This window comes from Pteropus alecto, unplaced genomic scaffold (genome assembly GCF_000325575.1).
Source record: "Pteropus alecto unplaced genomic scaffold, ASM32557v1 scaffold778, whole genome shotgun sequence".
Taxonomy (NCBI): Eukaryota; Metazoa; Chordata; class Mammalia; order Chiroptera; family Pteropodidae; genus Pteropus; species Pteropus alecto.
The window spans coordinates 1,252,389-1,273,825 of record NW_006441062.1 but is presented as its reverse complement, the minus strand read 5'-3'; the positions used below and the strand labels follow the sequence as shown (position 1 = coordinate 1,273,825).

General features: G+C 32.6%; 1 protein-coding gene across 1 annotated transcript in view; it reads right to left on the bottom strand.

Annotated features, from left to right (window-relative positions):
- The window catches only part of CPNE8 (copine 8), a 180,518-nt gene that overhangs the window by 50,241 nt on the left and 108,840 nt on the right, over nucleotides 1-21,437 (bottom strand). Inside the window, exons 11-13 of the mRNA XM_006918241.3 lie at nucleotides 9,016-9,091; nucleotides 4,815-4,868; nucleotides 2,573-2,634 (exon numbers count right to left, since the gene is read on the bottom strand). Coding sequence (XP_006918303.1) covers nucleotides 2,573-2,634; nucleotides 4,815-4,868; nucleotides 9,016-9,091 — 192 coding nt within the window. The remainder of the gene's footprint in view (nucleotides 1-2,572; nucleotides 2,635-4,814; nucleotides 4,869-9,015; nucleotides 9,092-21,437) is intronic.

Sequence of the window (21,437 nt, the reverse complement as noted above, 5' to 3'; positions counted from 1 at the left end):
TGTTACCAATAGGTACTTCTATTGATTGTTCACATTCTCTTTTGAACTCCTGTGAACTACCTCTACCAGTGGAGAGGTAGGTAGAATTAATTCCTATGAAGCACTTAGTTCAGGGCCTGACACATGATAAGTGATCAGCAGATGTTAGCTATTATTATATGCAAATTACAATGTATAGCAAGTTGATAGGTTAGAGTAAGTCTTCCGTAAGAATAGAAACAATAACTTCAGAGTGGAGGAAAATATATATCATTAAGGCCATGAAAGAGTTGGAAAATCTAGTTGCATATCATCATTTTACAGGTGAACTGTAGAACTACAGACACTCCTGTGAACTATAGGAAACTGAAAATTCAATATATGAAATTATTCGCCTGACATTATATAGCATGAAATGTGTCACGATAAGCCAGATCTCCTCACAATATCATTAATAAAAAACAGAATTAAAATTTTTTGCCCAACTGTTACAATAAGACCTTAAGAACAGACATATAATACTGTAATTATTTTGCTTGTCGATTGGTATTTCATTATGTAAAGGAACAATATATTAATAACCTTATATCATAAATACTACAAATAATAGGTAAATATGTACTTATACTTTAAAAAAGATATATACATTCATTACATACATCTTTATAAAAATGTATTATATGTAAATAATATTTTAATGTCCTTTGTAGCTATTTATAAAATAAAAATTAATATAAGTCCAGATAGATTAATTATGTAGTGAAATTCAAACTCTATTTCCTTATTTGTAAATAAAAATGGGTTCTTATAAAAGTCGCAGGAAGTCAGGATTGGAGCAAAGTGTACCTCATAGGTTGAGGCTCCATTTGTACAGATTTCTGACAGAAAAAGGTCACTAGCATTTCTTCCAGCACAGGCTGTACTATAAGTAGGAAATGTGTAAGCCAAACAAACAAACGAATAAACAAAAAGAATCAAAGGTTGTAAGTAGCAAGGTTGTCAATGTGATATAGCCAAGGCTGCCCTTGCTCCAGGTACTGTAGAAACCCATTTGCTCTTATTAGTCCTCAGTATCCTCAAAAGAGAATGTGAACAATCAATAGAAGTACCTATTGGTAACAGATTCTGAAAATGTTATTTACTGATGATAGACAAATCAAAATGTTAATAGATTTGCACTGCTGACAAAATATGTTGGGTATTTCTTTCACACATACATTTCACATGCTTACAAAGCAAAACAAAAACAAAAGAAATTTTTAACATTTTAAAATTTTAAATAATTATTTCAACAGGGAAATTATAGTCAAATATAGCAAACACTTTTTTAAGTTTATAAAGGGTATGCTAAGGAATATCCATTATCTTACCGACTTTACCAACTATTATCTATAGCTACTAGAAAGTTTATTTATACAAGAATCTATTTTTTTTATGACAAATTCAACTTTCTATATTAAGGAAAGTGGGCAAACATTTTTTCTACTTAGTATGTTTTCCTTTAATTTTATCAAAACAACCACCATAGTTTCTGGGTCTGTGTAGCCAGCCAGGTGGCAGGTTGCCGGATGTCCATATATAGCAAAGATTCTCCACTTAGGCAAGTATGGTTTTTGTTTTGTCTCCTCAACTAAGAACAAAAAGGGGCAAGCTCTCTGTATTTTGGGGGAAACTCTTTGTTCCTTTGGCCCCCTCATTCTCTCATCCTTTTCTTCTGCCTCATGACATTCGATCAGTGAATCAGTATTGAAAAAAAAAGTTTCCTGAATCATAGTTAGGAAGAGATTTACATGAGTTTCATCGCCGGTTGCTATTTTTTGTCATGAAGTTACAAAACACTCAAATTTGCTTCTCACCATTTATATATATTGTAAATACAGAGTAACAGAAAATAAATGAGAAAATGTGTATGTTTTAGACTGTATGGTAATGAATGATTGCAATCTCTAAGCATGCTTGGCTAGGTAAAAAATAGGAACAACTAGGTTAAAAATAGGAAAAAACTGGGAAAATCTCCTTATTTACCAGGGTATAAGAATCCATAATATATTACCTAGAGTGGCTCTACCTGGACTCTGGAAAATTTTAAGAATAGTTATAACAATCGATTTTTTTTCTAACATGTATTCTTGCCTGGAAACTTAGTGAGCAACTAAATGACTATTCACCATCTATTTCTGCATTATGATTTCAAGACAAGATACATCATTTAATATTCTGGAGCTAGAATAAACATTTACAACAAGCCCTCAAGCTCTTCTTTTATCTTAAAAATAATAAAAAGAGCATCTAAAAAGACCCATGTGTTAGGCACATGAAACATTCTATGAAAGCATACACAATAGCTTTATCTATAACTATTACTAACACAATAAAGTTTTTCTCTTGCTCAAAGAAAAGCTACAACTTTTGCCAAAAGTAATAGCTCTTGGTATTTAAGTTTATTTTCACAGGTCTGAAACAAAAGTGAAATTGGTCTGCCATCAAAATATAATAAAGGTGATCATTTCATTGCCTATTACCTACTGGCAGCACTGGCTACACACATTCAAAGAAATGCTTAAGCAATAAAACAATTTCAGAGATGACTTACCCTCCTTTAATATAGTCAAGGAATGAAACTTCTGTTTCTACCAAGAAAGAAAGTAAGGTTACCTGAAACAACAAACAAAAAGAAAAATGAAACAGAATTACCTGCAAGTACCAATTGCAACCCCAAATGAAGTTTTTTGTTTGTTTGTTTGTTTGTTTTTAACTATTAGAGAGAAAATCATATTTCCTAGCATTTAAAAATTAATAAAGATATTCTTTATTAAAGTCTGCAGGACTGATTGTTCTTACAATTAAATTTATCGGAAAGAAAATGGCCAAAAAAATTTAACTAACTCATTTTATCAAATTTATTGGGATGACTTTGGTTAATAAAATTATATAGGTTTCAAGTGTATAGTTCAATAATATGTCGTATATTGCATTGTGTGTTCACTACCCAAAGTTGTTTCCTTCTGTCACCATATATTTGATTGTCTTTACTCTTATCTACCTCCCCTCTCCCCACTTTCCCTCTGGTAACCACTAAACTGTTGTCTGTGTCCACGAGTCTCTGTTTGTCTTATTTGTTTGTTGCTTTTAGTTTTATATCTCACATATGAGTAAAATCATCTGGTTCTCAAATTTTTCTGTCTGACTTATTTCGCTTAGCACAATAATCTCAAGATCCATCCATATTGTCGCTAATGGCAGTACTTGATCTTTTCTAATGGCTGAGTAATATTCCAGTGTATGTATGTACCATATCTTCTTTATCTAAACATCTATCGAAGGGCACTTTGGTTGTTTCCATGTCTTGGAAAACTGCTATAATAAACATCAAGGTGCATATATCTTTACAAATAAATGTTTTCATATTTTGGGGATAGATAGGTACCCAGAAGAGGGATTGCTGGATCATATGGTAATTCTATTCTTAATTTTTTGAGAAACTTCCATACTGTTTTCCTTAGTGGCTGTACCAATTTACATTTCTACTGGCAGTGTATGAGGGTTTCTTTTTCCCCACCATCTCTCCAACACTTGTTTTTATTTGTCTTGTTGATAATAGCCATTCTAACAGGTATGAGGTGGTATCTCATTGTGGTTTTGATTTGCATTTCCCTAATAGCTAGTGAAGTTGAGCATCTTTTCATATGTCTTTTGGCCATTTGTATGTCTTACTTGGGAGAAGTGTCCATTTAGGTCCTCTGCCTATTTTTTAATTGGATTGTTTGCTTCTTTGTTGTTGAGTTGTATCAGTTCTTTGTATATTTTGGATATTAGCCCCTTATCAGAGGCGTTGTTTGCAAATATTTTCTCTCATTCAGTTGGTTGTCTCTTTGTTTTGTTGATGGTTTCTTTTACTGTGCAGAAGCTTTTTAGTTTGCTATCGTCCCATTTATTTAATTTTGCTTTTACTTCTCTTGCCTTCGAGGTCAAAATCATAAAATCCTCTCTAAATCCAAGGTCCACGAATTGAGCACCTACGTTTTTTTTTTCTAGGCAATTTATTGTTTTAGGTCTTATATTTAGGTCTTTGATCCATCTTGAGTTTTAGATAAAAGGAAAGATGAAAGGGAGTTGGAAAATGGTTAAAACTAAGAAATGAAAATCAGTGAGCTAAGCCATGTAAAAGGAAGTATGTATTTTTGTCTTGGTCCTGTAATGAGACCATCTAATATTTTAAGTGTCTTGCTTTATAGAATATCTTTAAAGGGAAATGTGGGGAAAACTTAGATTTTGCTTCTCCCAAGGATAAAATCTTAGGATAAAATCTTCAGTGTATTTTTTAACTAAATAGGATGGTGTTCATTTTTCACAATTTTAAGATATTTGTATCTCTGCACCTTCCTGTACTTATTTAGTCCAGCATTCCTACAGAGTTGTAAATTTTAATGCATGATAAACAAGTATTTCCATATCCCATAAAATGAGTCATAACAGTTAAGTGTAGCCTATTAAGAATATAGTATTTTGTACTACCACCTAAACTTTTTCACATCTTCTTGAGCCTTTCAAGTGTAATTCCACTGAATGAAGAATTCATAACAAAACTTCTGCTTCCGTCACAGGACTTAAAACCCCTAGAGCAACATGCAGGAAGCTAGGTCACTACCTCCTATAAGGTGTTCTCCATTACAACCATTTCCATAGCAAGTTTATTTTTCTATTATATACCTCTATATTAAAATCCTTAGTGAAATAGCTCAGCCTTGAGTTGCTTCTATTCTGATAAAAAAATGTTACATATATTTTATTCATTTATTTGACTTGTTAATGAAGAACAATTAAATTTGACTTACTGTTCCCGAATTAATATATTTTTTCTTTTTTCCTTTCTTTTTGGGATTCACCACCTTAAAAAGATAAAGCAATTACAATATATTAGGTTTTATACTATTTTTTTTAAATATGTAGTCTAACCTTTACTTCTTATGCATCTATTCATTTACAAATGCCTTTAGTATGACTCCTATACAGTCATTTAACCAAAACTTCTCTGCAAAAGTGATTATTGACTTAAAAATTCTTTTTCAGTAGTGTTCTTGATGATTTTATGCATTGATTACCCTTACCCATCTGCCTCCTCTTGATGTGAAAGAGACCTTTAATACTACGGTACTAAATAATAAAGATTTCTCTGTAAATATAAGTTGTGGAAAAAAAAGTATATTCAAAAGGCATGTATTTTTTATTAGGTTAAGTGCATTAACATAGCAAATCACTCATAAATATAAATATATAAGGGCTCTACTGACTCCATTGTTTTATACTGGTAGTTTCCACCAGCCACCCAGGCTACATAATAATTGGTAAAGGCTTGGTTTATGGACATAAGACTAAATTTTGACTGTTTATTCCAAGAGGAAATATTATTGCACTCCTACGTTGTACAAGATACTGGAAGATACAGGGCATATAAAGATGAGTAAGACCTGTCAATCTAATAGAATAAATAAAACACATAAGTGCCTTAAAAAGTGATCTTTCAGCACATCTCAATCCAAAATATAGAAGTATTTTGACAGGGAAAGAAAGATGAAATAAGTATTATTTGAACTATAATTTGAATAAGTATTATTTGAACTATAATTTACTAATTTAAACTAGGGCTCTAGTGAAAAAGAACAGACAAATTCAACATTCTAGAAAGAGGAAAAAATAACTGGCCCAGGTTGGCTGGAGCAGAGAGCAAACAGAGATTGAAAAGGAATATGAAGGCCAAATGGCACACGGAGCCAGGAGGAGAGACTGCCATCCACACTTCTGCTGGAGATCCTGAAAGGGCCCTTTACTGGAGTCCAGCTCCCTCACAGCCCAGTCCATCAACAGCCCTGTGGGGCCAGGGTTCCAGTGGGAAACGACCTTATCTACAACTCCGTAGATCCTGAAAAGGCCCAATACTCGTTCCAGCCCACCCAGCCACAGTGTGTGAAAATCTTGCTGGCACACAGACCCACCAAGAAACACTCAGGTCTGCACCTCAGGAAATCCTAAAATATCCCTATTTTTGGCTCCAGCCCTTTCAGCCTTGGGACAGGAAGCTGATCAGCCCACCCAGGGACCTAGTGGGAGACATGCCCACCTATTCCTCCAGAACTAGGTCTACAGACCTCAGTCTTGGCAATGAAACGTGAAACAGTCAAGGGGCTTGGTTCTAGGCCCGCTGAGGTGTTCTAGGGACATTCCTGCCCACTCGGGGAGGAGCCCTCCCAGGGACCTGGCAAGAGCCACACCTGCCTGTGTACCTAGTAACAGGTCAGCTGACTGAAGATGCAACTGTATACCCTAAAGAGGAAACTTAGCTCAGTGCCAGCCTTCTGAACAAATACTAGAGCCAGTCTCACCTACCCAGGGACAGAAGCCATGTCTGACAAAGCCCCTAGTAATAAGTATGCCAACCAGGGACTCCAATATAGACCTAGCAACAGCCTCAAAACCAGCTCCAACCCAGTATGACTGTAATTCTGGAGGTAATTCTGTCAGCCAGGGAAACAGACAGAAGATTTACCTGTCAATCCAGCTTGGGCTTTTAAAAGCTCAAGCATATTCCTGGGAATCTAGAAGGTCAAATGCTTGTGCAGGTCTGTGCATATGGACAGGGAAGACCTGAGAAAGCTCCAATCCTTAATCTCTGGCTGACCTTGAGTCTCTCCTTAAACAGCAAGTAAAAGCCAAGGTAGAATTTTACACTGTTGTAGCACATAAGGAGTGTATCAACATATACAAACCTCTGTCAAAACATGTGCGGACCACTCTAGCGAGTGCAAAGATTTTAATGGCCCACACAATAACAAATAAATAAGGACTAAATAAATAACAACAAAAACAAACACTGGGGAAGGCAGAGGATTGATCTGCCAGCGTTACTACGTAATATTTTTAACAATTTCTAGCATTCGATAATGACAAAAAGTATAAAACATGCATAGGAAAGTATCATTTATACACAGGAAAAAAGCAATCAATAGAAACTGCCCCTGGGAATTCACAGATTTGAGATTTATTTGAAAAAGTCTTTAAATCAGCTATTATCAACATGTTTAAAGAACTAAGGAAAACTATGTAGAGAGAATTAAAGTATGAAACAATGTCTCACCAAATAGAAATATCAATAAGTAGATCAAAATTATAAAAAAAAGAACTAAATAGAAATTGTCAACTTGAAAAGCACAATAACTGAAACGAAAAATTCACTAGGGAGGTTTAACAGAACACTTGAGTTGTCAGAAGAAAGAATCAGTGATTTTAAAAAAGAATGGCTAATTGGAATTTTCTAGTTTAAGTAATAAAGAAAATAATGATAAAGAAAAAAATATGAACAGAACCTAAGAAACCTGTGGGACAAAATAAGCATAACAACATATGCATAATGGGAGTACCGAAAGGAGAAGGGATAGAGAAAAGGAGAATAATGGCTGAAAACTTCCATGGTTGTCTCAACAAAACCAAATCCCTTGCACATGTGTAGAAAAGGAAGTTTCCCATGTATTGGACCAAGAGCTGTCCACTGAAATCCTAAAACTACCTGTACATAATACATAATGGTCTCAGGTTTTCTTCAGACTTATCTCTTCTATTGATAATATATATAATAAGAAAACATTTGTATTTGAAGTTCCAGCACAAATATCCATGTAGGGTATTTAATAGGAAATAACTGTTACAAAGCTTCTTTGTCATCTCAGCAGATGTGGCACCACTCTCATTAAACTAGCTTTGCTGAATAAGATTGTTCCAAAGAGCAGAAGACATTATAAAAGCTAAGAAAACTCAAAGTAGTGATTGGCAATAGATGGGTCCTAAGTACAAGGAAGGCTGGTATGCATGTCAGTTTTGAGGGTAGACAGAAGAAACAGGCCTCTATATAAGTACAACCTATCTTATATTACTTCCATTCCTGTTTAGAGGCTTAATATTCCTTCCTTGAGAGATCCCGATATAAAAATTGATCCATTACTCTATCTTTGTCCTTGCTTGGGAAGCATTCTTGGGTTGAGTTTGCCCCACCTCTCCCAACCACCACACAAATATTTCCTAGTCTACTAAGTATAATACTATATATAGCATTTATCAGGATACACTAAACATATTTCATGTATATGTCTCTCCTATTAGATACTGAAATTTTTTTTCACCTCTGTATCCCAAGGGCCTAACACAGAACAGGAATATAGAAGCTACATAACAAATATTTCATTTATAAGTTAATGAATGAATGCATGAAATACAACTGCTTTAGCCCAGTAAGAAGGTGGTAGAAGGAGATTCCTACCCTATTAATTTAAAAGAGGTCAATTTTAGTATTAATCTGGCAGGAAAACAGTTATCATTATTGACTAAATACAGACATATTCTCCTTTGCTATCCATGTATATTAAATTTAAAAAAATAGATAATTATAGATAACATAGCTCAAAGATTAACAGTGCTAAAACATGCCATATGCTCAATATAGATCTGGTAGTTAACTGGCAATGTAGGTTTAAGGCAGAAATAACTAGTATATTTGCTTTTAATAACCTGGATTTCTTTAATGATTGAATCATACCTTGTCATTCCTTTCAGTGTTCATCTAAACAACAGTGAAGTTGCTCGAACACACTAAGCAGACTACAACTCATTTTATAATTATGTTGACACAACTGAAATGCATACTTTTTGTTTTTAAAAGGGGATTGAAGAGGAGGTTTGTAGGAAGGCAAAAAATAAAGGCTGAAGCTTAGGGAAAAATAAACTTGCATCCATACTGAATTGTTTAAAAAATTTTTTAAAAAGTTACATAGGCAAGAATTTTAAATCTCTCAAAAAAGATTTAAAAGACCATGTGACTTGAAGAGAAACAATGTCATTTAATCTTAGACACAAGCCTACTCAATAAGTTTAGACTTACAAATGTTGCTACTTAGTTAACCTTGGACAATGATCCATTGCAAAATCTATACTTTTAAAGCATAAATATACTTATTCCAGAGGAAAATAATAAAATAAAATTCCTCTTACCTCATATACGTTGAATTGTGATTGCCCCCTAGAAAGTTCCCTATAGCTTGTTGTAAATTCTCCAATGAAATCATGACTAAAATAAAGGAAAAAATATATATAGTATTAGTTTTCATACATTTGCCAATTATATTTCAAGGCTTTTAGAACTATACAGTTAATCATGAAAAATGCTTGATATTGTTATAAATGTAACATATTTTAAGAGATTGATATATAATTTCATTGTTCTTTAACCCATAATTATATATATTTAAGAATTATATTTTGTTAATATTCAAATAATATTTAATTTATCCCACCGATATTAATATTTCAAACAAGTATATTAGTTTTAACAACTCATATCTCCAAAACAGTTCATCTTCTATGCTGTCCAAATGATTATTTATTAGGATAAAAGTTTAAGACATTCAAAAATTTATTATTAACCATATCAATAATCACAAATATAATATATAAAACCACCAAACTTTCCTATGATCAGGGTGTAATTGGACATTATTTTAAAAAGTATCTCATGTTAAGATGGATAATAGTCACTAAGCCTTATTTTCTTTTTTTAAATTAATTTATTTTTCAATTACAGTTAACATTCAATATTACTTTATATTAGTTTCAGGTGTACAACATAGTGGTCATACATTTAAATAATTTACAAAGTGATCCCCTCAATTAGTCTAGTACCCACCTGGCACCACATGTAGTTATTATGATATTATTCACTAATTCCCTCTGCTGTACTTCACATCCTCATGACTATTTTGTAACTACAATTTATATTTCTTAATCCCTTCACTTTTTTCTGGCATTCATCAGTTTGTTCTCTGTATTTACGAGTCTGTTCCTGTTTTGTTTGTTCATTTATTTTGTTCTTCAGATTCCATATAAGTGATATCACTTGGCATTTGTCTTTGTCCGATTTATTTCACTTAGCGTAATACCCTCTAGATCTATTCATGTTGTCACAAATAGTAATTATAACTTAAAAGTACATGGCTGATACCAACATGGTTATTCTGAATTTCTTCACTTTTTTAAAGCAATTGTCACTGCCTACTTAAAAAGCAGGCCTTCTACAGATGCCTTCTTAGTTTAGGTGGGGATGGATAAGCATCGAGTGAACATGTGTTAAATTCTCACTATCAAATGCTTATCAGTGTGATTACTAAGTCTGACTTATGCAACTGTAAAACATATCACGCATTCAGTAGTTTAGAGGGGACTTGTATTCCACTACTCTGTTCTAACGTATTGATCAACACTAGGTTGAACATACACTGCTGAGAAATAAGGGCACAATGATGGTATTCCATGCAATGGCGAAATGTGTCAGAGTAAGAAGATAAAGACTGTAGAAGCTAAAGTAGTATAACAAACATAAGACATGTTGCTGCTGTTTTTATCCTAGAATTTAAGATTGGTCCTTTTGCTTTGCAAATGCAAGGTGTTCATTGCCATAAAAATGGACATTGCCCCAGACCCCTCAGGCAAGTTCAATGCCTTCCGTAGACCTGATGACCAGTGACAAACCACATCGGAGTTGAGCCTACCCAACCAAAATATTGATTTCTAAAAAGATGGAATTTGGAAGAAAAAACTAGCTGTCATTTCATTTTATTAGAGCTTTTGCAATATGAAATACTTTTTAAAAAAAATTATTTTAGAGCTCATTTAGATATCCAGCCTTCCAGTTCTCTGTTATCTCAAAGATCTTGTACACACATATCCAGTATTGTATACGAAACATTCCTCTTTACACCAGTATCACCTTGACCTCTTCTGGATTTAATTTTCAGAAATAAATCTATACATATGAAAATGGTGAAAGGAAAAGATAATTGAAGACCATGATTAATATATTTGTATTTATGACCCCAAACCCCTAGTACTCATTCTTTCAAGTTACACAAGGAAAATTACAAAACAGGACTCTAGTGCTACAGATTTCTTATAAATAATTCTCCTTGACCTTCAGAAGTGCAAGCTAATACTTATGATATCTTTCACTGCAGATTCTAAGAACTCTTGAGTTATGGAGAGTCTGTTTACAATCTTCCTCCATTCCAATGTGTATGTCTGATATCTTAAGTAGTGATCACTGAGATAAAGGTTCTATTATAGCACTTCAAACATAATGCTTTGATATTGTTGAGTATGGACAGGCCTTATATAACCAGAACTTACCACACTAGTGGTGGGAATCTAATATACAGGCCTTAAAAATGCTTAGATCATTCAAGATCTTATGGCAGTTTTATGTCTCTGCAAATCCTACCCCCATTTGGTTAACCGTTTAAATTCAATGTTCAGCTCTTATTGTTAACACTGAATTCCTGCCATTCAACACTAATCAAAAACTTGGTAGAGATGAGCAACAGTTACTATCCTCAAGTAAATGCAATTACTCAATCAAGTCCCAAGAATGTATCCACCTGGATAAAGACAGTCCAACAGAGTGACAAATCTCGACCTAACTGCAAATGGTCAGGTTTACCAAACTGCACATGGACTTGCCCCTTTTGAAGTCACTGTAGAACTTTCTAAGAAACAGTTCTTTGATGTTTCATTCTGTTTCGTTCTTGTTAAATTTGTTACCTTATAGAATTGAGTGATGAACAATGCGGTACACTTTTCTTTGGTCTCAGTGCTGGAAATCTGTGGTTCTTATTTGTTCCATATTTGAAAAGACCCTGCTTATCATGAAATGGAGATTTTCCCCTTTGAGTAATTGTTAAGAGGGTTTACAGCCACATTTGTGGCCCATTTTCTAAGAGGATATGTCTTCATGATATATTGTCCTCTGCAGACTTTTTGAATAGCTCATTATTTTCCCTTTGCTTCAATTTCCTTATACAGTTGAGTTCACCATGTCTTATTATACGCTTTCCATAAGTTGCCTTGGATCTTTTTAAGAATAAGACAGGTCATAAATAAATGAAAAAATGAATAAAATACTTGCCCTCCTCACCCTATTCTAAATCTTGTTCAAGGTGGTTATTTTGAATGAAACACTGAATTTGCGTGTCATGCAAGTGCAATGCTATTCTTGTGTTGTAGAGAAGAAAATGCATTGAGTCACAGATTGTATTTCAGCCTCCAAGACAACATTTTGGTGGGATTAATTTAAAAAAAAAAAAACCATCATTATATCTCTGCAGAGAAATAGATGATCAAGAAGTGAATTTTTTTAGAAGGTAATAAACACAAGGCAATAAGTGAAGATAGCAATAAAATTGCCAAGCCTAAATATAAGGTGCTTTGTCTCCAGAAAAAATCAGAAGAATTTGGGTGGATAAGCGTATAGGTTCTCAGGTCAATTTTGTTACAGATCTTTTAGAATACTGGAAATTTTTATAGCTACCTTTGTAACCTGTCCTACTTCAAAAATTGTATATTAAATTATAGGTAAGTACTTTTAAAAAGTATTAAACATGGTTTGCTCTGATTTATTCTTATAATTTTCTTTTTCCCTATCATCAATTATTCTTAGATTTTACTAATATTAAAAGGAGAAAAATTTAATTTGCTTTAATATTAATATTTGTTCAATAGTATAATATTGAAATAATTTTCATTATACAGAGAAATATGATGAAAAGACTTTCATAATAAATCATAACAATTTCCTTATGATTCAATAATACTGTTTTGCTATTTCCTGTTAATTTAATTGTAACTAAAATAATTATTCTATATTATAAGTCTCAAGCTCTCTGACTGCATTTACAAAATACAGTTTACTCCAGGGTTATTTATCTGATTTGTGCCTGTTTACATCACTAGTTTTTTTCCCAGATTTTTTTTTATAATATATATGTATTAGAAATATATATGTGTGTGTGTGTATATATATATACATATATATACATATATATGCATATATATACATATATGCATATATATGTTACTAAAAATCTGAGGAAATAAAAAAGAGATTTAAAGCAAATTGATTAGTACTATAGCTAGCAGTTTGGCTCTAAAAAGCCTTGTTTGAGCATTCACAGTATTGAATTATTCAAGTTGCTAAATATGGCCACACTAATAGAAAATGAAGTTCCTTGGAAGTAAAAAATAAAAATAAAAATAAATTAAAAAAATTAAAAGCCTTGTTTAAGTAAAATGAATTGTTAAAGTCTGTATAGTACAATCACTTCTATACTCCATTAATAGTGGAAAAAATGGATATTACGTGTATTCAGATTTACAGCTGAAACCTGTAGGACAGTCTTATTTAACAAATATGTCCATCCTCCCCTACCTTGGAATCTTCTCCATCACCACTTACCTTTTATTCTACAACTTAGCTATTATGTCCTTCAGGAAATTTTCCTGCTTCATGCCCTTCCTCTTTGATCTCAAAGAACCTCAGTATCTCTCTATAATTACACTTCCTATATTGTATTATACCTGTCGTTTATGTATTTCCCTTCTGAAACTTTATCATACCTGAAGTTAAGAAAGGTGATAATTCATCTCAGTATTCCCAATACTGCCTGGTACACAATAGAAACTTTTGAATGTTGCAACTATACTCAAGTTAACATCACAGTCATGCAGTGATCTTTCCTTGCCAGTAACATTAACAAATTTGCCTCACATCAACTACATTCAGTCAAAAAGAATGGCATAAGAGCCAGTCATATTAACCATTGCTACTCCATCTCCTTAAGGAAACTCTGTGAGTAATGCAGACAAGGGTTATTTTTCCACAGAAATGTACCCATAGAAGCACACCAAAGACGTAGAAAAAAAGAGGCAGAGAATACAGCCTTTGGATGGCACTTCAGAAGATCTTCCTGAAGGCCACACCTTGGGCACAATGGATGATGCTTATTTTCTTGACTGTCTTTAAACTAGTTTTACACATAATGTGTACAGGTGGCAACTACTACTAATCCATCTCATCCCTTTCTCTATCACCACGGGGCCTTGACTGAGCCTGTCAACTGCAGGATCTTATGTCTATCTAAAAATTAGAGGCAATGCCTATTCACTGTTTAAAAATTAATCCAGATTTCATTTTTTGTGTGTGTGAAAGGCATTTAACTCCTTAAAAAAGATATACAAAATACATTTTTCTAATGATTAAGAATATGACTGCAAACAGCTATGTGTGTAGTTTTAAAGATGCTTTAACAAAACATGTAAAGATATAATGGGTTTATGAACTGATACATGTTGTCTTGTGATATTTTGGAGTTACATATATAACTGTGGCTTGTACTGCTCTGGAGCAGGTATATATGTAACTCCTTTGGAGCACACCACAGTATAACCTGTTTCAGGTGTGCACTGAAGGATATCTGAAATGAGAACTGGTAAACAAATTCTCTGACGGGAATGTTGAAAAGATTTCAGCACAAAAACTGGCGTGATCTTTCCTATGGGAACAACAACCTCAGATATTGTCGCCTCCATTTGTATTTCAACAGTATAATTTCCCATGTTCCCCTATCTTGTCTAATCTGCTCTGGTTCCAGCAAACACAGCAAGATTTTTGAAAATAGCAAGAGACTGAGCAATCACAAAATGACAGATGCTTTTAATTGAAGTGCAGTTAGGGTGACCTTTATTCAACGCATAGGTTGCAGACATTTTTACTTTTTAAATCTGTATTTGCAGGGGGAGCAGCACTGTTTTTTCAGAGGTAACTGAAACAAGCCATGAATTCCACAATTATCTGCAAAACGTACCATGGGACTTGTAATTTCCCCATGATTGCTAAAGAAATGTCTTCAGAAGTCCACATAACAATTAACAATATATTACCTGTCCCTGACTTTGCTAATTTTCTTTGCTTTTCTTCCAGTCAAAGCTTTTGACTTTGACACTTTTTGGCATCTAAGAATTTTTTAAACGAGATAACAAGAGCCTTTGCTGATTCTTACAAGATGTTCTACTTTAAAATTTCAACAAAATTCATTGTTTTCCCTTGTAACTTCCTCAAATCCTGATGGAGAATTTAGCTTCCCTTAAAAAGTCCAGAAATATGACCTTTATATATTCCTAGATTATAATCTGTTCTATATCTAAATCTGTAGAACTATCATGATTCTTAATTTATTGCTCCAGTAAACAGACTATAAACACATTCTGACAAAAGTAATTTTTCTTCATAAAGTTCTGGTTTATGTTTTACTAGCAGAAAGTATTAGATGTAATATCTTTAATATTAACAATTCGGCAGGAGAAATAGGCTAATATTATCATTGTTATCCACACCTGCTCTTTGATCCATTTCTAATACAGATGGAATTTTTAAAAGACATTAATATTATATATAGAGACACACACATATATATAAAGTCCCATTGTTTGGGGGGTATAAATATATATAAAATTTTATATAATATTATATCTATATAATCATTTATTTTAATATGTATTTCACCTATTATTATTCAAAATTTTAACTTTATTTTCACGTATTTATTGTATCTACATAAAGACATACAAATCGTATATTCTAAAATAAAGACAATATTTTAATTTAGTTTACATTGATATAGCAAATAACATATAGAATAGTAAAGGAAATGTACTGTACAGTGATTTATCACATTTAAGCCAAAATTTAAAAAACAGGGTATAGACATATTTTTGAAGTGTATTTGGGACGTTAGATTATTAAAACTGCATGTGTATCTATTGGACATAATGTAAATTTTAACTACAAATAATGTTTAGCTTTGTGAATAATCTTTAATTCTTTTCTATTGCTCCTGATAAGCTTAATATACCAAAATATTGTCAAGCAAAAACTCTTCATTCGAATTAAATTTTGCCTGATGAAATAAAAAGCAGTTCTTATTTAAGGTAAAATTTCTTAATATAAAATAACATTTTCCTAGCTATAGTTTCACAAATGCAATTTAACTCATTGAAAGGTAGGATGGAGTTTTTTAGCCAGCCAGGATCTTTGGATATTTTTCTAGGATTATATATTAGAAAGTAAACTGATATTATGGAGTTAAAATCTTCTCCAATTTCATGTATTTTTAAATATTTATGTCATCCATGTCACTTTTTTCTGTGATTCCAAAGTGACTGAATTCTAGTTTTTAGTTTAAACATTAATCTCTAGAAAGGAAAGTCTATGGGATGCAGTATACTGTTTCTGAAATTTTAAATTTCAGCCAGTGAGTGTTATTTTTTGTAGAATAATGAGAATTAATAATAATTAGTATTATTATAATAAGTGAAACAACAGAAAAAGAATCAAGCAATATTCACATAAAATAATGATAAATTCAATGTTGGCCAAAGGATCAAAGTTAAAAGAAAAAAAGAGAAATACTAAATCTCTATTTTTGTACCGTTTTGTTCTTTCTGTGTCATTGGTCTATGGCCAAATAAATGCAATTCAAAATAATTACTTCCTTTCCAACATATTAATAAGGTATCTTTATTCAAGAATTTTAAAAAACCTTCCTTTAGTCATAAGAAGATAAATTCAATTCACAGTTTTAAAAAACTTTATTTTAGCTATGTATCACATGCTTTTATACATTTTTCATTTACATACTCACTGGTATATTTTCATCTAATGTTCTGTATAGATTATGGTATTAGTATATTTATTTTTAACCTTTCGCACTCAAAGTTGCCTGATTTCATAGATAAATCTATCTACTCATCTATCTGGATTTGATATCACATTGCTAGCTTTGTTCATTCTCTATAAGCCCTCACTACCACTAATATGTCATTAAGAAATAATAAAATCACCTTAATTTGTCTTCCCTTTAACAATGATTAAGCCTGGAACATAGGGATCTTCATCCCTTCTCAAATCAAGTTTCATACTTTGACAAGAAAGTGCAAGGAAAATCTACTTTCTCTCTCACACACACACACACACACACACACACACACACACCCCACACGCCCCTCCCCCCCCCACACACAACACAACACAACACCTAACCCCCAGCCTGAAGTAGCAAAAGTTGGCAAATTGCACAGTACAGTCCACTGCTACCCAAGTTTAAGGTTTTTTCAATGACAAACAATCCCTTCTTTGCCTTTGGGGTATCCTCTCCACTCTGTGTGTCAGGACACTAGTTATCATAGTCATGTCAGAGTTGCCAACAGACATCATAAGTGTTCTAGCTCCCTTGCCACCTTGCTTGTGGAGCCAGCTACCAGTTTACATTCTCTCAGGCATCGGTCTCTACACTGTCCATTATCTTCCTGACAGACTGCGAGGGCAACAGGGTATGTAAAAGGGCAACAGGGATTAACTGCAAAGGGTAAGTCACAAACAGGAGGAGATTAAAATAAATTTGCTATTGAAATTCTTTCAAACCTATGGGGAGAAGAATGCATTTTGGAGAGCTTTCTTTGATCAATGATTGTCAAGGTTTTAGATTTAATAGACTTATGAGTCAAAAAAAAAAAAAGAGCAAGAGAGAAGAAAAGGTATGTCTATGCAGTACAAAGTTATGTAAATTATTGCTGTTGTATAGGTATAGATATAGTTTTAATATGTATAGATAGATAATTCCACTCTCAAAAGTAGTCATCCTAGCTCTTATCTAATTTGCCTAGAGTATTTATCTCAGAAAAAACAAGTAATTCACAAAATTTAATCTTATTTTGTGCTATGCAGACAAGGCATTGTTACTAAAATAGGTACATGCTTAAATTTTAGAAATGGTCATCCCACTTCAGTGAAACTTCACAATTAGAGCTGACAGAGTTTACTGTAATCCTTGACCTAGATCTCATTTAGCAGCTCAGAACTTTCAGAATTGAAAGAATTTCAGCCACTGGGAGTTGTGTGCTTATTTTTATATTAATATAAAAGTAACAGCTACTTATCATCATTCAGGGTTTATAAGATATGCTTTGAATTCCTGTTAGCATTACTCTTTTTATTTCTCAAAATGAAAACTATTTTCTAAGACTACTTATGGAGAAACAAACTTTTTAGGTATTCTGAGAGGATTTAATCATTCTTCATGTGTTTTTGATGGGTGCTACTTTTATGATTATGGTTTTAATGTAAATATCTTCAAAGTATGAAAATATAAAAACAGGATAGTGCACCTCATAAAAGTTTTTGTTGTTGTTGTTGCTGTTAGAAGCTTGAATGAATTAGTATATTCTTTAACCAAAAGAGGCTCCAGGAAACTATGAAGAAAATTTTCAGAATTACGGAATTTCTAATAGATACAAATTTAAAACATTAATGGAAGAATTAGAGTACTGAATGAGATAGTGTCCAGGCTGGTTAGATGACTTAATATCTATTTGTAGAAGCTCTTCTTTTAAAATAATAACAAGCATAGTAGGAAAACTATCCTTGAACACATTATAAAAATCGTGAATTTTTTAGTGAAATTGAAATATCCATGCAACTCTCCCCAAAATAATGTCTTTCTTGGTTCCACATTTGGGTTCTACTGACTTTGGGTAAGTCATTAGGCTTTCTAGTAAAATGTTTTCACCCCTCAAAACCACAAAATATATTTTCCTATTCAATTCAAAAAAATTTGAGTTGATTAACTTGAGTCGTTCTAAACAACTCTCTAGAATTTGTTGGCAAGGATATAAAGCAACTTATTACCAGTCATAGCAATAAGCCATGGGCAACGCATTCCCCCTATTCTCATTCAAAAGTAGGAACTTGGTTGCGCTTGAACAAAAAGCCTACCTTCTAATAGATCTCCACCTGAGCTACTGTAGAATGTTGGGTTCTAAGAGCTATAGATTTTAATACTAAATTATGTCTATAGACCAAATTGAAAACTACGATTTTTCAGATAATGTGAATTATTTTTCTATGCTAAGGAATTAACTCTAATTCAGCAATGGTGGCACTGGAGATATAAAATGATTTATTTTGGTAAGGTGAACTTATAATCATCTTTTCTGGCACACATTTATAAAACCTCATCTCCACCTCTTTGCCCTCATTTCAGAGCTTGTTAGAATGTTTTTGTTCTATTCTCAACAGTCCTTCCCTATACGTTCCCTTCTATCTATGACTATGTAAATTCTATGACTCTATAAATTCTCTCTTCCATTTCTATGATTCAAGCTTTCTTTAGTTCCAATTTTTCTCTTTCCCCAAGCTGCATTGTAAAAATTATATTCTATTGCTTTTTTGCTCCTTACTATTCTTCCAGTATCTTTTTATTTAAAAAAATATATTCCCATTATAGTCTTGTACATATTATGACACTATTGCAAAAGCTCATTTTAACCTAGTAATAAATATCTGTACTCTTTTCATAAATATATTTTAACCTAGTGGAAACTGAAATAATTAAAAATTAACTTTAGGGAAATCATTATTCATTCTAGTGACAATAATGGCGTCATTTCATTGCTCATTTCTTATAGATGGAAAAGATGGTAGTTGACTGCATATGGTGAATGAGAGCAAGGTGGGGTCAATATGATTATAATTTTTCAAGTCTGCAAGTTTGGGATTATGGAAATGCCCAGACATTAATATTCAAGGAGTGTAAATCAGTAGAGTAAAAGTAAATGTAAAAACACAAATACATTTGTCTACTCATACATTAATAAATAGCCACTTTTCAGAGTCTGTTATGTGCCTGCCTAATACTCCAGCTTCCAAAGATCTTCCCTTGGACTCTCCAGGCCGCCTCATAATCCAGCAATTAAAAGGTTGACCCTAGCAAAGGAAAGGGCTTCCAGGTCCCTATTCATATTGTACAGCTTTCATCTGTTGTGATGATTGATAAACATTTTGAATATCACCCCTGGAAGTCTTATAGTGGAATAAAACGTACAATAAGAAACACAGATTTAGTGATAAAGTTGATGATTAATTCAAAACTGGATATAATTAAACAGACTCACCCTCCTCCTTATAAAATAAAATCTTAACTCTAAAGGTCACATCCATCCCTAAGGATTCTAATTTTACCTTAGAAATTAATTTATATTCCAAATTTGACTGATGACATTATAATGGAGGCAAATGAATTATAGTAAGGTAGTCGAAAATCAAAATTTACACTATAAATGCATTTGTTGATTTGAATTTGATAATTCTGCTATTGAGTTGGGGAACGTCATCAGTATTTGACAATAGAATAAAGCAGAAAAAAATCTATATGACAAGACAATCACGAGTATATAATATAAATCTAAGATGTCTGCAAATAGTTAAAAAAGAGAGAGACAGACTGAGAAAATGACAGGTGAACTAATTACTCACTGCCTGAAATTTCACTAGGGAAATAAAAGCTCCAAAATTATTCAAGATTATTTCATAATTTCAAGGAAAGGTAGAAATGAGGAGATATAAAAACACTAATAGAGGATTGACTCTTCATTGGAAAGATGACAAAGTTATTTCAAATACTCTCTTCTATAATACTGAAATAACAAAGCAAGAAGCTACTACATTAAAGGCACTGTAATCTATTCTGTGAAGAATAAAACAAAACACAATCCTTAACCTCAGGGAGTTTACAATTTAATATGAAAGATAAAGCAGAAACAAATAATTTCAACAGAAGTCATAATGGGTTAGATATGCTAATAAACATTCCTAAGTAGTAAACACAATACACAGGAGAAAAAAATTAAATGGATTTAGATGTACAAGGAAAGTTTTCAGACAACTGACAACATTTAAAATGGGCCTGAACAGAAAACCAGTAGGCAAAAATGAACATAGAAGGGCTTTCAACGTATTTAGGGCATCTAAGCAAGAATATCCAGAGAGATGAGCACTGGGCAAACTGAAACTGTATAGTTGAAGTTGACTAGAATATCATTTCCCAAAATCTATACCATAAATATCTTTTTGGAAATGGCCAATGTGAAATGTTTATACAATTTTCTTTAAAATCTTATTGAAAATGAGGGAAAAACGCTTTTTTCCTTGAAATAAAGGTCTGAGAGAATCCAAAATAACTCCAGGCAAGTGGAAAGATATATAAAAAAATACTAAGGAAAATTAAAATATTGTTATATAAAATTTGGAGTTTTTTGTTCAGTCATATCACCTGGCAAACTATTTAGTACATAATAAATGCTCTATGACAATTTCTTCTTTAATAAATTAACAGAATTTCTATTGGATCATTAATAAATAAAAACATACAAAAGTAAAAAACTGATTACCACTTTAGGTATCAGATATATACATAATTAAATCAGTCCTTCACAGGGACAAGAATGGTAGGTGGAAGAGAAAAAGGGGACCAAAAAACTCATAAGCTACATGTGAGAAAAATCATTATCTAAAACTTTAATAGGTGCAAGAAAAAATAGTATATCAGTAACACGTAGATTGTGAAATTCCATTTGTCAACATTTATTAAGTCTCAAAGAAGTGATAAGTAGTAGAACAAGGAAAAAGGCTGAATCTGTCTATTGAATACACTTTTAGGACATTCAGAGTTAATGGCAAGCAGATAAGAGAGGCTATT